The sequence below is a fragment of the Zosterops lateralis genome (genome assembly GCF_965231275.1).
Source record: "Zosterops lateralis genome assembly, chromosome: 8".
NCBI lineage: Eukaryota > Metazoa > Chordata > Aves > Passeriformes > Zosteropidae > Zosterops > Zosterops lateralis.
The window spans coordinates 26,242,406-26,257,444 of record NC_139768.1 but is presented as its reverse complement, the minus strand read 5'-3'; the positions used below and the strand labels follow the sequence as shown (position 1 = coordinate 26,257,444).

Sequence of the window (15,039 nt, the reverse complement as noted above, 5' to 3'; positions counted from 1 at the left end):
AATTGGGCAAACTCAAGAAAATAAATGATAGGAAAGAGGCAATATTTGAACACCAAGATTTTATTTGGGTGTTCCAACACAATGCCCTTGGTGGAGCAGGGTGGATCACTCTTTTTGCTGATGTACTTGAAGAAAACTTGTAAATTCCTGAAAAAAAAAAAATCAGGAAATCAGAGGCAAGACAGCAAAAAAACTGACACAGACCCGTGATTTGTGATGCTGCAAATACATCTCAGACTGAAAATACAAGGAAAACTCTTCAAAGTAGGAATAATTGGGCAAAAGCGTGAGGCTGTGTAATATTTCAGCAGTAGTTAATTTAATGACTTCAAAGGGGTATTTGTCAAAGGTTTTCACATTTGGAATCTAAAATTAGGAGTCTGTAGAAATAGATTGAAGTGTTCAAACCTACATCTCTTTCAAATTGTTACAGAAATTGCAATTAATGAAAGCCTGCCCTGCCTGCTCTTCTCTCCATCTCCACCTCAAGGGGTTGTTTTAAACACTCTACACCTTCAAGCAGCTTCAAAGCCACATTTTATTAAAATGAAAATATTGCAAAGGCTGTATTTCCCATTTCTTAAAATGCCAGGAGTGTTTTTTGCCCGTCACTCTTCAATCAAGTGTACTTGACCACTCAATTTCACTATTCAGCCACAAATGAAAACATTTTAACAGCAGAATACATAATTTTAAAGCTGTGTCATCTTTTAGGGTATGGAGAAAAGACACCCGGAGAGATCTTAAAGGTTTCAGTGGAGCTCTGTTGTTTAGGGAAATGCAAACACTGACTTTTGGAGTGAAAAAAAGGGGAAATATCTCTATAATTTCAATATTTCATTTTAAAACTCTTTATTTTTACCATAATGGCCTGCAAACATCCCCACCAAGGATTTTCCAGCTTGGAAGTGAGGAGAAACAAGGAGTCAGATGCTCAAGAAGCTGCTGCTCTCCTTCCTCTGCCAGGATGAGTGCCCTGGCAGAAATTGTAGAGGATAAATTTCCCCATGGAAGGATTTCTTTCCCATCAAAACTTAATGCTGGATTGTTTTTTAACCCCAGTATCTTTGAGAAAAGGCAATTTCAGGGCTGTCCCTGCTGCTGCCATGTGAGCAAAGAGTGTTCCCACTTCCCAATATCCCGGCTAACCTGGGAGTTTGAAGCCATTCTCTCTTTTCCTGGTACTTCAGGACTTTTTCCAAAGTATCCAGAGTGGACGCAACTCACATCCAAGGGTTGCCCTGGCGGCAACAATCATTTTAAACCAGGGTTTTGCACATTTGTGCTGATTCCAGTGTGGTGGCTTTGGGATCTTCCATTTATTTAATTCCCAGTGGGAAATACTCCTATTTTTTTCCCCTATTTTTTTTCCCCAGTTCCTTCTGGCTGCTGGGGTGAGAAGATTGAGCTCTGAGGGGCTGGTGACAATATTCCACCTGTCTGAGGGACAATATTCCAGCTGTGATCCCACTCCAACGTTGGAGCTCAGACATCCACAACCTCCCCTGATGGAGCTCTCAGCTGAGAAATTCTGGGCATTTTCTGGCAAGAAATCCACTCAGTGCTTCAAAGGCGTTTGCTTTGTCTTTCAAAAGTGCTGTGGGGAAAAAAAAAAAAGGTCAGAGGGAAAGAAAAAATCAGAAGATGGAATTGTGCAAATCCACCCCACAGCAGCACTGGGCAGGGATCCATGAAAATGGAGCTCACACCCTTCTCTTCCAAAGAGTCCCAAAGTTTTCCAAAGAGTTGCTGCAATCATTTTGCAGATTGGTACAGCTTCATATTTCTCAACCTCATCTCCAAGAAAATTATGAGGCTTTATTCCATTTCCCTCCTCCAGTCCAAAGGCACAAACAAATCCCTGTTTCCATCTGAATACTGGGTGCAAAGTGCCAGAGGGAAAAAACAACTGAATTTCATTCTTAATATTTTATAATTTGCTTTAATTCCAATTTATCCATCACAGAAGAGGGAGAGGCAACATTGGCAACACATGGCTTGATCCTGTGTGGAATCCATGGACTGATCCTGCACTTCCTAGAAGAGTTTGGAATCTTTTTGGAGCCAAAACCAGCTGAAGGATGAAGCAGCTGAGCTGCTCTGCAGTCAGAGATCGAAAATGGAAATGCAAAAGGATGTGAGGGCTTTGTGGGAGACACGAGGATGCACCACAAAGGTCAGGCCCACGGAAAATCCCAAATATCAGCAGCACTCCCTGCCAGCCCTGCTGCCAAGTCACTGTGCCAGCAGTCAGTTGGTTTTAAATGAAATATTTCAGCAGAACACGGTAGTTTTAAACCACCAGCAGTGAAGCATTGCAGCTGCAGCAGAAGTGAGAATAATTTGCTTCACCTTGAATTTCCCTGGCTGGTGATGAGCACAGCTGAGAGCTTCCACCTGGGAGCCAAACTTTGGGTCCTGCCCTGCTGACATCCCTTGGGAGAACATCCCGGAATAGTTTGGGTTGGAAAGGACCTTAAATCTATCCCATTCCACCCCTACCATGGGCAGGGACACCTCCCACTGTCCTGGGCTGCTCCAGCTTGGCCTTGGACAATTCCAGGGATCCAGGGGCAGCCACAGCTTCTCTGGGCACCTTAAGAGCAAAGAAATTCTCCCTGATCTCTGACTCTTCTGGAACTGTGGGCAAAGCATCAAACCATCAGAGGAATTTTTTTCCCATGTAAGAATGTGTTTGCAACATTAAAGAATAGATGTGCATGAAAAGTTTGCATTTAAAGGCTTTGCTTTTGTCTTTTTGGCTTCAAGCAAAGTGATTTAAACAGAAGGGAAATACTCACATCATCAAGCTTTAAAAATGATGGGTCATTTTATGTAGCAAAGGATTGCAGATCTCTCTGCTGGCCCCCGGGCTCAGAACAAATGAATCTGATTTTTCTCTTTGGTTGCTGTGCAGGGCTGAGTCAGGATCAGAGGGGGCAGAGTTGAGAAGGTGCTGATCAGGGAATATTTTCTCTGAGTCAGAGGAAACCAATCTCTTCTCCTTTCTCTCTCCAGATGAAATGTGTCCTGTCAAACTCCAGCTTTAATTCCAGATTTTATGATGTTCTTACAGGTAGCTGTGAGGGGGAAGAAAAAAAAAAAAAAAAAAAAAAAAGCCTAGGCAGAGAATGAACCTCAAGGTGACAAGCAAGAAAAAAAGCAAATTATGGTCTCATTTACAGAGCAACTCCCTGAGCCACAGGAGAGTTTCAATGATTTGAGCCATAACAATTTGAGCTGAGTCACCAAGAACTAAATATAATTGAGTCAGATTGCAAAGAAGGGAACTCCAGGCTCTTCACCACGCTCTGAGTCTTTGCTATTCAGTATTTTCAAAAGGCTGGGTGCTCAATTCATCAAAATTGAAGGAGCTGAAAAAAATTCCCTAGAAGTTTTTAGTAAGACAAACATCAGTTTTTAAATATTGAATTTTTTAGCCTATTTCATATTTTTAACCGTATTTCATAGGGGACAAGTGGCACTGCTGATGGCAGGAGGGCAGGTTTGAGCTCAGTTTATTAGAAAATACCCTTGGATTATAAAGTCTTGGACTCTGTCCTTTGGAGAACAGAACTGTTGGATTAATGAACCTGGAGAGGTGGATCAGCCTAACAGAGCCTTCCCATATTTCTGTGGTTAAAGTTTAACTGGGTGCTGGACAGAAAATGAGGCAGGTTTCTTATTATTTTATACAGGGTAAGAAATTTCCCTTTATTCCTCAGAGCTTAAATCAAATCCTGACTGATTTCCACTATGTTAATGAAGCTTTTTGATTATGTAGAAATAAAACTTAAATAATTTTTTAAAAATTATATTTATATATTCCTATAAATAATTACCTCCAAGATATCATCAGAGTCTCAAGTAGTTTGAAAAATAAAATAAAAGTCAATAGACTATAAATTATAAGGCTATAGCTTAAGACTATAAATTTTTATTTTATAAAAATAAAACCCATGGATGTCAAATCTAATTACTGCTTTAAAAAATCATAAAACCCAGAAAAATCTCAGTACAATAACACTGCATTGCAGAACAAGTATTTTCCCAGGTATTTACTCCTCCTGAGAAATTCTTGGCTATCTCAAATCCATAAAAAATTCAGGAATCTCTCCTTGTTATCACAGGAAAAAGCAGGAAAGCTTCAGGACAAGAACTTCAGCAGCACTGTTGAAGCAGATTGTTCCCTAAAGGTTAATACAAAAGCTCTGGATGATCCCAGAGCAGAGCTCCAGTATAAAGTGGAATAATGACATTATCATTAAAAGAAATAAAAGCTAATGGAATCTCTGTTACTCGACACTGACAATAAATTATTAATTTATGTTCCAGGTTTCAGCCCAAAATACTGGGGACAGAGTTTATCTCAAATTCTTGAAATTTGCCTTCAGTCTTTTCATTAAGCAATGAAGGTTCTGTTTGAAATCGTGTTCTTTGGTCATTGTTTAGGTCAGCTGGGGTCCAAAAAATGAATATATTCCCTTGGTTTGTAGTCCAGAATAGATTTTTCCAGGATTTCTCCCAGTACATATCCATTGATGCCCTGAAATGAAGCCATGCTCAAGGTATTTGTTTCCTCCCTGACAATAAGCAAAAGGGAAGGAGTTATTCTGTAAAAATAGGTGGAATTAAATTAGGAATTAGAGATCTTTCTTAGAAAATAACCCATTGACAGATAGAACCTCCTCACCCCACCAAAACCCAAGGCCAACACAATATTTTCTGAAATTTAAAGAGTTTGAGATGTTCCCCAAAGGGATGGGTGGGTGGCTCCTTAGGCAAGCTGGGAATTTGAACAGAGAATAGACATTTTACAACTTTATCATAACATATTAGAGAGCAATTAGACATAGATAGGCAGATTGCAGCCTGGCTGTCAGGACTTTAGGGAGAAAGAGCAGGAATTCAGAACTGTCCCAGGAGAAGGTGGAAACGTGCCAGCTCTAGGCTGTGGATGAACCCACAGCTGGGATCTGGGAAGTGACGCTTTGGCAAGGACCATGAATCATCCATGGACAATCCCAGTGGCCTTTGCCAAGCTGCTTTGGTTGTCACCCTGGCAACACCTTTTCCCCAGAGCAAAGTTCAATTCTTTTACATTTTTATTGCCACTGCTGTTTGTCTAAAGTTTACCAGAACCACTTTGTGCTCGGACAGCGCCGAGGAGGAATCACCCTCATGCTAAACAGGATTAAAGGAAACCAAATCCTCTGAACTGGGGGGAAAAAATCAGTGCAAAGATGCCATCCAGGAAGAAAACCTGCATGTTTGCCTCTGCTTTTTGTACCTGTGTGAGCTCCTTCGTGGTGGTCTGTGTGGTGCTGGCCACCCCGCAGTGGGTGAGCAGCGAGGTCCGGTTCTCGCGCACCGGCTCCAACGTCACCATCAGCCTCAAGTACGGCCTCTTCACAGGCACCTGTGAGCAGTTCGTGGAGGCAGGAATCCAGGTGTCCCAAACCATCTTCCAAGGTAAGTGCTGGCACACCTGGAAGTGGATCAGAGTGTCCCAGATTGGTTTGGGTTTGGAGGGAGCTTAAATCCCATCCAGTGCCACCCCTGCCTTGGCAGGGACACCTTCCACTGTCCCAGGCTGCTCCAAGCCCCAATGTCCAGCCTGGCTTTGGGCACTGCCAGGGATCCAGGGGCAGCTACAGCTTCTCTGGGCACCCTGTGCCAGTCCTTATATCAAATTTAAATCCATATTTCATATTTCTAAATTACTTAAAATATTGTAAGACAGATGTGTCCATCAGCGGCGCGAGTGAGAAGATCTTAGGTTTGGGTTGAATATTGGGAAGGAATTGGACTGGCCTTGGACACTTCCAGGGATCCAGGAGCAGCCACAGCCTCTCTTGGAAACCCATTCCAGGGCATCACCACCCTCACAGGGAGGAATTCCTTCCCAAGATCCAACCCAAACCTAAGCTCTTCCTACTCATGCTGCTGACAGATGTCCATCTTCCAATACTGTAAATGAGAACAGGAATTTAAGTGGGTGATTGAAGTGATATAAAACAAGACCCCCCCAAAAAGCACAGAAATTCAACAATAACAACTTATCACCTGTGACCTTGGCCTGCACCTTGGAACACGGGGAAAAAAACACCACAAAATGGGAGCTATCTGTGAAATTCACTTTGATTTTCAGAAGTTTGGTGAGGAAGAGAAAAGCAACACTCACCACTTAATTAAGGGATTTACAAACCTAATTCACCTTCCAGGTTTTGTTTTGTTGGGTTTTTTTAACTTCATGATGTTAATTTATTGTTTTGACTTTAAACATTTTGCCACCTACTACTGAATTAGCACCGTTGTGATAGAGAAAGGCTTGAAGGCTGCGGCAGGAAAAAGAACAAAACACACAAAACAACACCCAAGGATAGATAAACCTGAGAGCTGCTGCAAGGATCAAGGGTTTGCACTGATTTTATCTGCCTGGCTGCCTCATCAAGTTCAGAGCAATAATGCTGGTGACACACGGGAGAGGCAGAAAAGCCACTCAAAAGAAAGGTACCAAAAATATGAGCAGGTCAAGTAATTTTGAAATGTGAGATATGGATTTAAATTAGATATAAGGACTGGCACAGGGTGCCCAGAGAAGCTGTGGCTGCCCCTGGATCCCTGGCAGTGCCCAAGGCCAGGCTGGACATTGGGGTTTGGAGCAGCCTGGGACAGTGGAAGGTGTCCCTGCCATGTCAGGGATGGCACTGGATGGGATTTAAGCTCCCTCCAAACCCAAACCAATCTGGGATTTTAAGATGCTTTAAGAAATAATTTCATTTTTTTGGTAGGCTGTTGTGAGATGCCCCAGCACAGCAGATCTAAACTTACAGCCTAATAAATTAGGCTCATCCCCAGCCTAATTTATTCCAGAAATTGCACCTATAGAAACAGCTGAATTCCCATGGTGGCAGGGCCATGTTACACAAACCAGTCCCCACGTTTAACTGGTTTCCATTTCATTTATGTTCTCACGGAACCCTGAGCACAGCAGCATTCCCAGCAAGAGGTGGAGCATGGATTGGTATCGTTACACAACCAGCACAAAATCCCAAATCATTCAATCTTAGTTCATTACAGTCACAGCAGAATAATGAAAGCAATTTTTAGGAGAGTAAATAATAATAAATAAATAATTTAGATGTGTTTATAGTTGGCTGAAACCCCAAACGTTGAGCCATGTTGGCAGATCTGGCTGATTTGATCTGGGCTCCGTGGGAAAGGTGGAATCCTGCCCTGGAGAGCAGAGGAGGATCCAGGCTGGCTGCAGCCCAGGGATTGTGCCCTGCCTTTGTCTAAAGCACCTCCTGTAGCCCAGTCCCAGAGCCTGGGTGTTGCCACCAGATCGATTTTAATTACAATTAACGAAATGAACTCACAACACTCTGGTATCAGTGAAGGGTTTCAGTCTCTGCATGGTCTGCATTGGTGGTGTTGGGTTTTCCCTCACCTGATTTGGGGGGTTGTGCTTATCATTTATCAAATGTTGTGAGAACATTTACAAAAAGTGATCTCAACTCTCCCTGTCAGTTATTTAGGGATGAACAAAATGAGTGAGCTTCTGGATTTGTGAGTTTCCTTCCACAGCTGCTGAAGGGAAGTGATGCTTTATCAATAATCTAAATTTGGGGTTGCCCACATCCCTCATTGGTTCTGTCAGGCAGGTATCCAGAATGAGAAGAGCTGACTTCAAATTAATTCTTAGGCTCTATAATTAGTAGGATTCTTATGTTTTAGATTATTTGCTAAAAAATTGGCTAAAGAAATCCTTCCCTGTGAGGGTGGGCAGGCCCTGGCACAGGGTGCCCAGAGCAGCTGTGGCTGCCCCTGGATCCCTGGCAGTGCCCAAGGCCAGGTGGGAGGTTGGGGCTTGGAGCAGCCTGGGACAGTGGGAGGTGTCCCTGCCATGGCAGGGGTGGCACTGGATGGGCTTTAATGTCCCTTCTCACCCAAACCAGTCTGTTCTGTCATTCTATTCCATTTATAATTGAAATAGGAAAAATACTTCCTAGAATTCCATACCTTCTCTCTTTATATTCAAATTCATTTATATTTCTATTCTCCTAAGACAGGAGATGCATTTCCTTTGCTGATATCCTTAAATAAATGGATTTCCAGTTCTGTGGAAGAACAAAGTGCTGAGCTTTCTCCATTCCAACATTTCAGACACCAGCAAGAGGAGTTCCAAGCATCCCTTTAAATCCCAGCATGATTTAAAAGCAGCTGTGCCCTGCCTGGGGACTCTGCTGTGCACCCCACGAGCATTTCTCAAATGGCATTGTCATGTTTGGGGGTGGGGAAAGAAGGATGATCCCTGAAGGGTAAATCAAAGTCAAGAACTTGGGGATTATTTTCGGCAATAGCCCAGGTTGACTTTTATCAGTGGCCATTCAAAAACAGATCAACAACAGCCTTTACAAAAAAACAAACAAACAAACAAACAAACAAAAAATCAAGTTATTTCTCTACAAACCATAACATTCAAAGAAATTTTCAAGCATAAAGATGAAAGGAATGTCATTTCTGGCAGTGGCAGTGCCCTGTGCATGGGTGGCTCTTTTCCAGCCTTAACAGGGCAATAAATCCCTGCAGCCACTCCCCAGGCTCTGGGAATGGACGGGCTGGCAGAATGCAAAAGTTATTGAATAACCAGAGTTATTTAATGTCCCTCTCTTTGTCTTAGAGAGGAACCAGCTATGAGTAAAATGTCTGTCAGAGAAGGTTTGGTCACAGCTTTGGCTGGTCCAAGTCAAACACGTAGAGGTTGAGCCAGGCTCAGGAAGAGCCACGCCCAGAGAGTCTGGAATGTCAGGATTTATCCAGCAAGGCCAACAACACCCAAGGAAATCTTTCCAAATTTACCTCAGCACGGAGGAACCATTTCACTTTCTAATTTTCTAAAAAAAACATGGCAAAAGCTTGGAAATTGCTGGAATTCATTTGTATTCTTGTCAGTTTCCAGAGATCTCCTGAAAAGTTGGAAGCTCTGTTGAACTCTCCTCGGGATTTTTTGTTTGTTTGTTTGTTTGAGTTTTTTTCAGTGATTAATTCCTGATGTGTCATGGGTGATTGTAGAGCTGTAAAAGCTGCTGGGAGGGCTGACTAAGCTCAGTGAGTCTGGGAAATTCTACCCAAACATGTCAGAATAAAAGATGAAAAATAAAAAAAGATAGAGGAAATTAAAGAGAAATCTGACCAAACCCTGTTTTCATTCTAGAATTGTTGTTTTATGCAGATCCAGAGGTTTTCCAGCTGCAGGGTACCACTCAAAACATTTGAGTTTGATCCCACTCAAATAGATCAGCTGCTGGAGATTCTTTCTGTTAGCACAGACTGCTTTATTTAGGGATTAAAAAAAATCAGCTGCCATGAAAAGAGCATTTTCTTTCAAGCCCTCAGCCTTGTGCTGTTGCAGACACGGCTACAACAGCTGGAGGCTGCCAAAATGCCCTCCCCTAAACTGCAGCTCCGTGTCAGAGATAAACAACATCAATTAAGGGGGTGCAAGAGGTGTAGCCAGGCAGTTGTGGAGATGTTCTCAGAGATAAAATTAAGTGAGGCTGCCAGAGGGAAATTACACAAGCCTGTCTGCTTTGGCTCCAGACTTATTTCTTCTTCAAGAAATAGATCACAGGTGATGGCCAGGCTGCAAGGCTGCTTCAGCCCGAGTGCAGGGTACAACCTGCTCACTTCCATCTCGCTGAGTGATATGCCCTGGATGCTCTGCTTTCCTTTTCTTCCAGGAAAATTGCTTAAATTTACAACTGATTTCCATAACACATCCTTACCTGCCAGTGCCTAAAGCAGAAATTAACTTGTTCTGCAGTATTAGATAAAATGTGAGAGGAATTCTCCTTTTCATTCCTTGCCAACAGCTCTTTTTATTATGTTTATTCCTTTTTATGGGGTTTTTACTGTTTTTTTTCTGCTGTGCTTTCTCCCAGTTATGCACTGCCTGAATATTTTACAAGAATGGCTCTGTTCAAGAACAGCACAGAAAGGGAATTTTCCTACAGAATTCTGTCTCTCACAACATCTATTTGAACAGAGATTCAAAACATTGTCACTGTATTTCTTACAACATAAAGCACATTATAGTTGCATTTTCAATCTTCAGATTGAGAGGAGGAAAATAATTCGCCTCAACAAAATAACACTTGGAGGGTGTTGCATTTGGGGTTGAGTCTCTTGTTACCAGCAACTTATTGAGGAACTGGAAGGATTTGGGCAAAAATTGGTGACAGTTCTGAAGGGTTTGACCACAAGAGCCATGGAACTACTGCAGGGGATGATCTGGGAATAAGCTGGGGAAGGAGAGGAAGCAGGATCTGGGATCAGGCCCATGTGCCCACAAAGCTCAGCCAAACCCTCACCAAACCCAGTCCTGTCGTGGTGGAAAACAGCAGGAGCTGCTCCTTTATTTTAAAAGAAAGGAGCCACTCCTGCCTGCACCAAGTTTTTCCTGCAGGGCATGGAGACAGATCCAGTCAGGAGATGAGCTCAACCATCCTCATCTGCCCATGGATGACCACACTCAGATTTATTTGTCCTGACCCATCCAGGCAGCAGCTTTAGTGGGCTTTGGGAAGGTTTTCCCTGTCAGATTTATTGCATGTGAGGGACTGCTGCTATTATAAAAGAAAATACAACTGGAGCAGAGTTTGAAATTGGAGCAGTTTTAAATAGGCATTTGTGGAGGTGACCAGACACTGGCAGAGGAACACCCAGATTTCTGATCCAGTTTAGGCAGAAAACTCCTGTCTGGCCTCATCCAGAGGAAATTTTTACAGAAGTGTTAAAGAATGGAAGTTTACAACCCAGTTAACTGCAGGATTAGCAGGCAAGAATTTATTTCAGCCCAGGTACCCTCACCCCATGTGGGATTTGGGTTCATTGCTGTTTCCAAACCTCCTGCACTTTCTCCATCCCAAACCCTTCAGATCAGCCAAAACCCTCAGGCATCACCCTCTCCTGCTGTCCCTGTCCCTGTCCCTGACCCTGCTGTGTTTCAGTGGCAGATGCCATGAGCAGCAGCAGCACCAGAGGCCTGAACGTGGCCACCATCGTGGTGCTGGTGCTGGCCCTGCTCAGCTCCCTGCTCAGCTCGGGGTTCACCTGCACCAACGCTGTCAGCAACCCCTACCAGACATTCCTGGGGCCCATCGGAGTCTACACCTGGAATGCCGTGTGTGGTGAGTGGTACATCTTTTATCATCATTTATGTTCCTTAAAATCCAACATTTGGGAATAAGATAGCAAGAGGAAACACCTGGGAATGCCTTCTGCTTTCTGAGTTGGCTTTTTAATTCTGCCTGCTGGCACACCTGAAAACCCATCTTTTAAATATGATTAAAAGACGTGATATAACAATAAAATAATATTTATTGTTATATATTTATTGTTATATATTGTTATATATATAATATATAATGTATTATATATATTCTACATATTATATATATTATACTATATTGTTATAAATTGTTATATTCTTTATAAAAATAATATTATTGTTAGATATATATAATATAGTTATATAACTATATATATTGTATTGTTATATTGTTATATATTTATAGTTATATATTGTTATATATTTATAGGGAGGGAGCAGTTTGGAGGAATAAGCCACAGCAAAACTTATATCCTCTTTAAAAAATAAAATTCACAGGCAAAAAATAAGTTTAAACATTACCCAAGCATTAAAAAAAAAAAAAAAAAAAAAAAAAAAAGGGTGGAGATGCTGAGTCATTAGAGCTGTGAAGCTGTCCAAGAGCTCCTGGAGGTGGAAACCCACATTCCTGCTTGGATTGAGCCTGGCTGCTCCCAACCCTCCCTGTCCTGCAGCTCTCACACTCAATTAGTCTCCAGAGGATTAGGTGTTCCTCTAATAATAGGTTTGCACTGGAATAATTTCCTTTTAAGACATCTGATTACAGAGTACTTTAGCACATGGGTATTTTGGCCTTCAAAAGCTCTGCAGGTCCAGGAAAAATGTGTCCCCAGCAGCATCACCCTGTCCTGGGGACAAACCCAGACCTTGGTGGGAAGGGAATAGTGCAGATAATCTGAATTATTAAAGGTACAGGTAGAGGTGTGAAAATCACCCATTTTTTTAACACAGATGCTGAAACAGCTGTGAAACACAGTAAGAAAAGTGAACAAAAGCTAAATTAGACAATTATTCATTTCTGAGACAAGCAGATCATTGTCTCATCCCACGAGAAGTTTTTTTCCTGAGCCCAGCACCTGAACCTGCAAGCTCTGACTGAAATGAAAGGACCATGGGCTGGCCAAAATAAATATTGAGGAGAAAATAAACTCTTGCGTTGGCTGAGGGCTGTGGTTACTTTTAACAGCCCTGCAAGTGCTGTGACCTGGAAGTTTATTTTGCTGTGAGTGGATTTTTATGGGCAATCACGCATCATTTAATGTGGGAGGTCATCTTGGAGGTTCCTAATTCTCCTACCAGTGCTCTCCTGAATAAAAAATGAAGCTGTTCCAGCGTGAGCTGGGGTAGGATGAGGTGCCTGGAGAGAAGGAATGGAACTGTTCCACCAAAGTTCAGAGATTACAGCTCTGTTGGCACAAGGAAAGCAGAGATGCAGCAGCAATATTTCAATAAATGTCAAAGCAACTGAACTTTTACATTTGGGACGCTGTAAGAAATAGACCCAGATCTAATAAGACATCACATTTGGGCTTATCCCAGACTCATCCAATAACTCAAGTTGTAAAGAACAGGAGGGCTCCAAGTCTAAGCTTTTGGGCCAATCCTGAGCACAGGCCAGGCTGCTCAGGGCTTTATTCAGTTGGGATATTTATCCAGCTGTGATATTTTATCCAGCTGTGATATCTATCCAGTCGTAGTATTTATTTAGCTGTGATATCTATCCAGCTGTGATATTTTTATCCACCTATGATATCTATCCAACTGTTTTTATTTTGTCCAGCTGTGAGACTGCTGCTCCATGAATTTGAGCTCATATCAAACAAACATTTACAAATCACTCAAGGGGTGAATACGTGATACTCATCAGCACTAAACTGAATGAAAAAAAAAAAAGTTGAATTAATGGCCTTACCTAAGAACAATCAGTGAGAATCTAATAATTTTAGTTATGTCATTGCCTATATCAAAACACCTGTCAAAAATACTATTGAGTGGGGCAAAAATTCTTTCAATACCCCATAGCTTACTAATTATAATATTAGATAAATTGATTAAAATTCCTGGACTAGGACAAGGATTAAACCAGACTGTAAATCACTACAGAAATAGCGGTACAGTTCCTCCTCTAAAATGTGTATTTCTATTTTCCAGGAGTCCTCATCCTCATAGCCATGATCCTTTTCCCTGTGAACGTGGAAGGAAACAGGCTGTCTGAGGAGCTGGCCCACAGCTGTTCCACCTCTCTGGAGGCACACATTGGATCCAAGCACATCTATGGATATTCCTACTGGATCATGCTGCTCATCATCTTCCTGAACATTGCCTCTCTCATCATCATCTATTTCTATGACCACGCCAGATATTCCAAGAAGAAAGAGCAGGAAAGACCCATAGAAAATGCACCAAAGGACGTTATTCTGTTTTAAGGGCACTTTGGAGAAGGGAGTGTGAAGGAAGATGACTTTAATGTGGACAGCAAATTCCCATTTGCTGTGTGCTCACTTCAATTCCCAGACTGTTTTGAGGACACAAAAGCCTGGTTTGGTTTTAGCTGCTTTCTGGCCTGAGCAGGAAGATCAAAGCCACTGTTTTTGTTGTGTGGGATTTGGGATCTCGAGGGACAGAAAGACTGCAAACACCAGGATCCTTTGGGATGAGGAGAAATGGCCACTGAGGGGCTGCTGCTCCATTTTCTCCTTGCTTTGCTTAGAGATCTCCTGCAGCCCTGGAGGCTCCTGGACACAGAAGCACTTGAGGCTAAAATCCACAGAACCCAGGGTGGAGTCCCCATGCCTGGAGAAATTTAAATGCTTGTGGAGGTGGCACTTGGGGACACGGGGCACTGGTGGCCTTGGCAGCACTGGGGAATGGTTGGACTCCATGGATTTTCCAACCTAAATGATTCAACAATTCCACAACATCAGAGAAACCCAATATCCACAGGTTATGAATGCATGGAACATCAAGAAATCCTGTTTGACCTTTGAGCACTGCCAAGAGCCAAGGGTAGAATCACACCTGGGACAGGCATGCCCTCTCCACATGTTCTCCCTGGCACAAAGTCCCCCAGCTGCATTATCAGGGTGATTTCTGGCCAGGGCCATCCCTTTGCCCAGTTTAAGTATTTATTGTGTGTATTTATTGTGAGTGTTTATTGTGCTCACAAAGACACACGACTGCACAACTGCCCAGGAGTGGGGAGCTCCCTTCTCATTCCTCCTAGGGAAGTGGAGGAATCAGACTTGGGACAGATCCAAAGTGCAGAATCCTGCTCAGAGCACATGTTCAGCACTTCTGTTCCTTTGCCCCTCACCTCTGCAGCCAGGAGAGACTTTTTTATTCCTTTAAAAAGACAAAAAAAGGCTCCTTTTCCTTTCCAGTGTGATTGTCAGTCGTGCTCCATATCTGTTCTGTGATACATGAGGTGCTCATGTGGAGATAAAAAAGCGTTTTGAAGGGGGGATGAGAAGATGCAAAAAGTGAACCCTCACTATTTATGTCAGAAAAATAAAGTTTGGAGATGAAAGCCACCAGCACTTTGTGCAGCTGTGCTCTTTCAAAGGAACAGCGGAGGGATTTTCCGTCCCGCTTAAAAGGTTGGTGAGGGCAGAGTGGGGAATAAAATAAAAACAAAAGAGGGTTTCTAAGACTTGAGGGGTGGCACAGGTCAATAAAATCAGGGCTGATCTTTGCTCTGCGTGCCTGGAAGGGCTGTAAACATTACAGTGCAGCCAAACATTTGCCAGTTTTGCTTTGGCTGCAAAAATTTTCACAGTTTCAGCGTTCGTCTGTCAGTGCTGTGCCCAGCCAGCATCTGTCACATGCCACAGCTCTGCTCAGAGTGGCCTGATGGAGGGATGGAG

General features: G+C 42.7%; 1 protein-coding gene across 1 annotated transcript; it reads left to right on the top strand.

Moving 5' to 3' along the window:
- Nucleotides 1-5,120: 5,120 nt before the first annotated feature.
- CLRN3 (clarin 3) lies at nucleotides 5,121-14,701 on the top strand. Its single transcript, XM_083866971.1, has 3 exons — nucleotides 5,121-5,472; nucleotides 11,016-11,195; nucleotides 13,328-14,701. Exons 1-3 carry the CDS (start codon nucleotides 5,244-5,246, stop codon nucleotides 13,600-13,602), a joined length of 684 nt encoding a protein of 227 aa, XP_083723097.1. The 5' UTR covers nucleotides 5,121-5,243; the 3' UTR covers nucleotides 13,603-14,701.
- Nucleotides 14,702-15,039: the final 338 nt, after the last annotated feature.

Coding starts and splice junctions, on each gene's coding strand:
- CLRN3 (XM_083866971.1), top strand. CDS start 5,244: ATGCCATCCAGGAAGAAAACCTGCATGTTTGCCTCTGCTTTTTGTACC. Junction 5,473..11,015: donor GTCCCAAACCATCTTCCAAG/GTAAGTGCTGGC, acceptor GCTGTGTTTCAG/TGGCAGATGCCATGAGCAGC. Junction 11,196..13,327: donor CACCTGGAATGCCGTGTGTG/GTGAGTGGTACA, acceptor TCTATTTTCCAG/GAGTCCTCATCCTCATAGCC.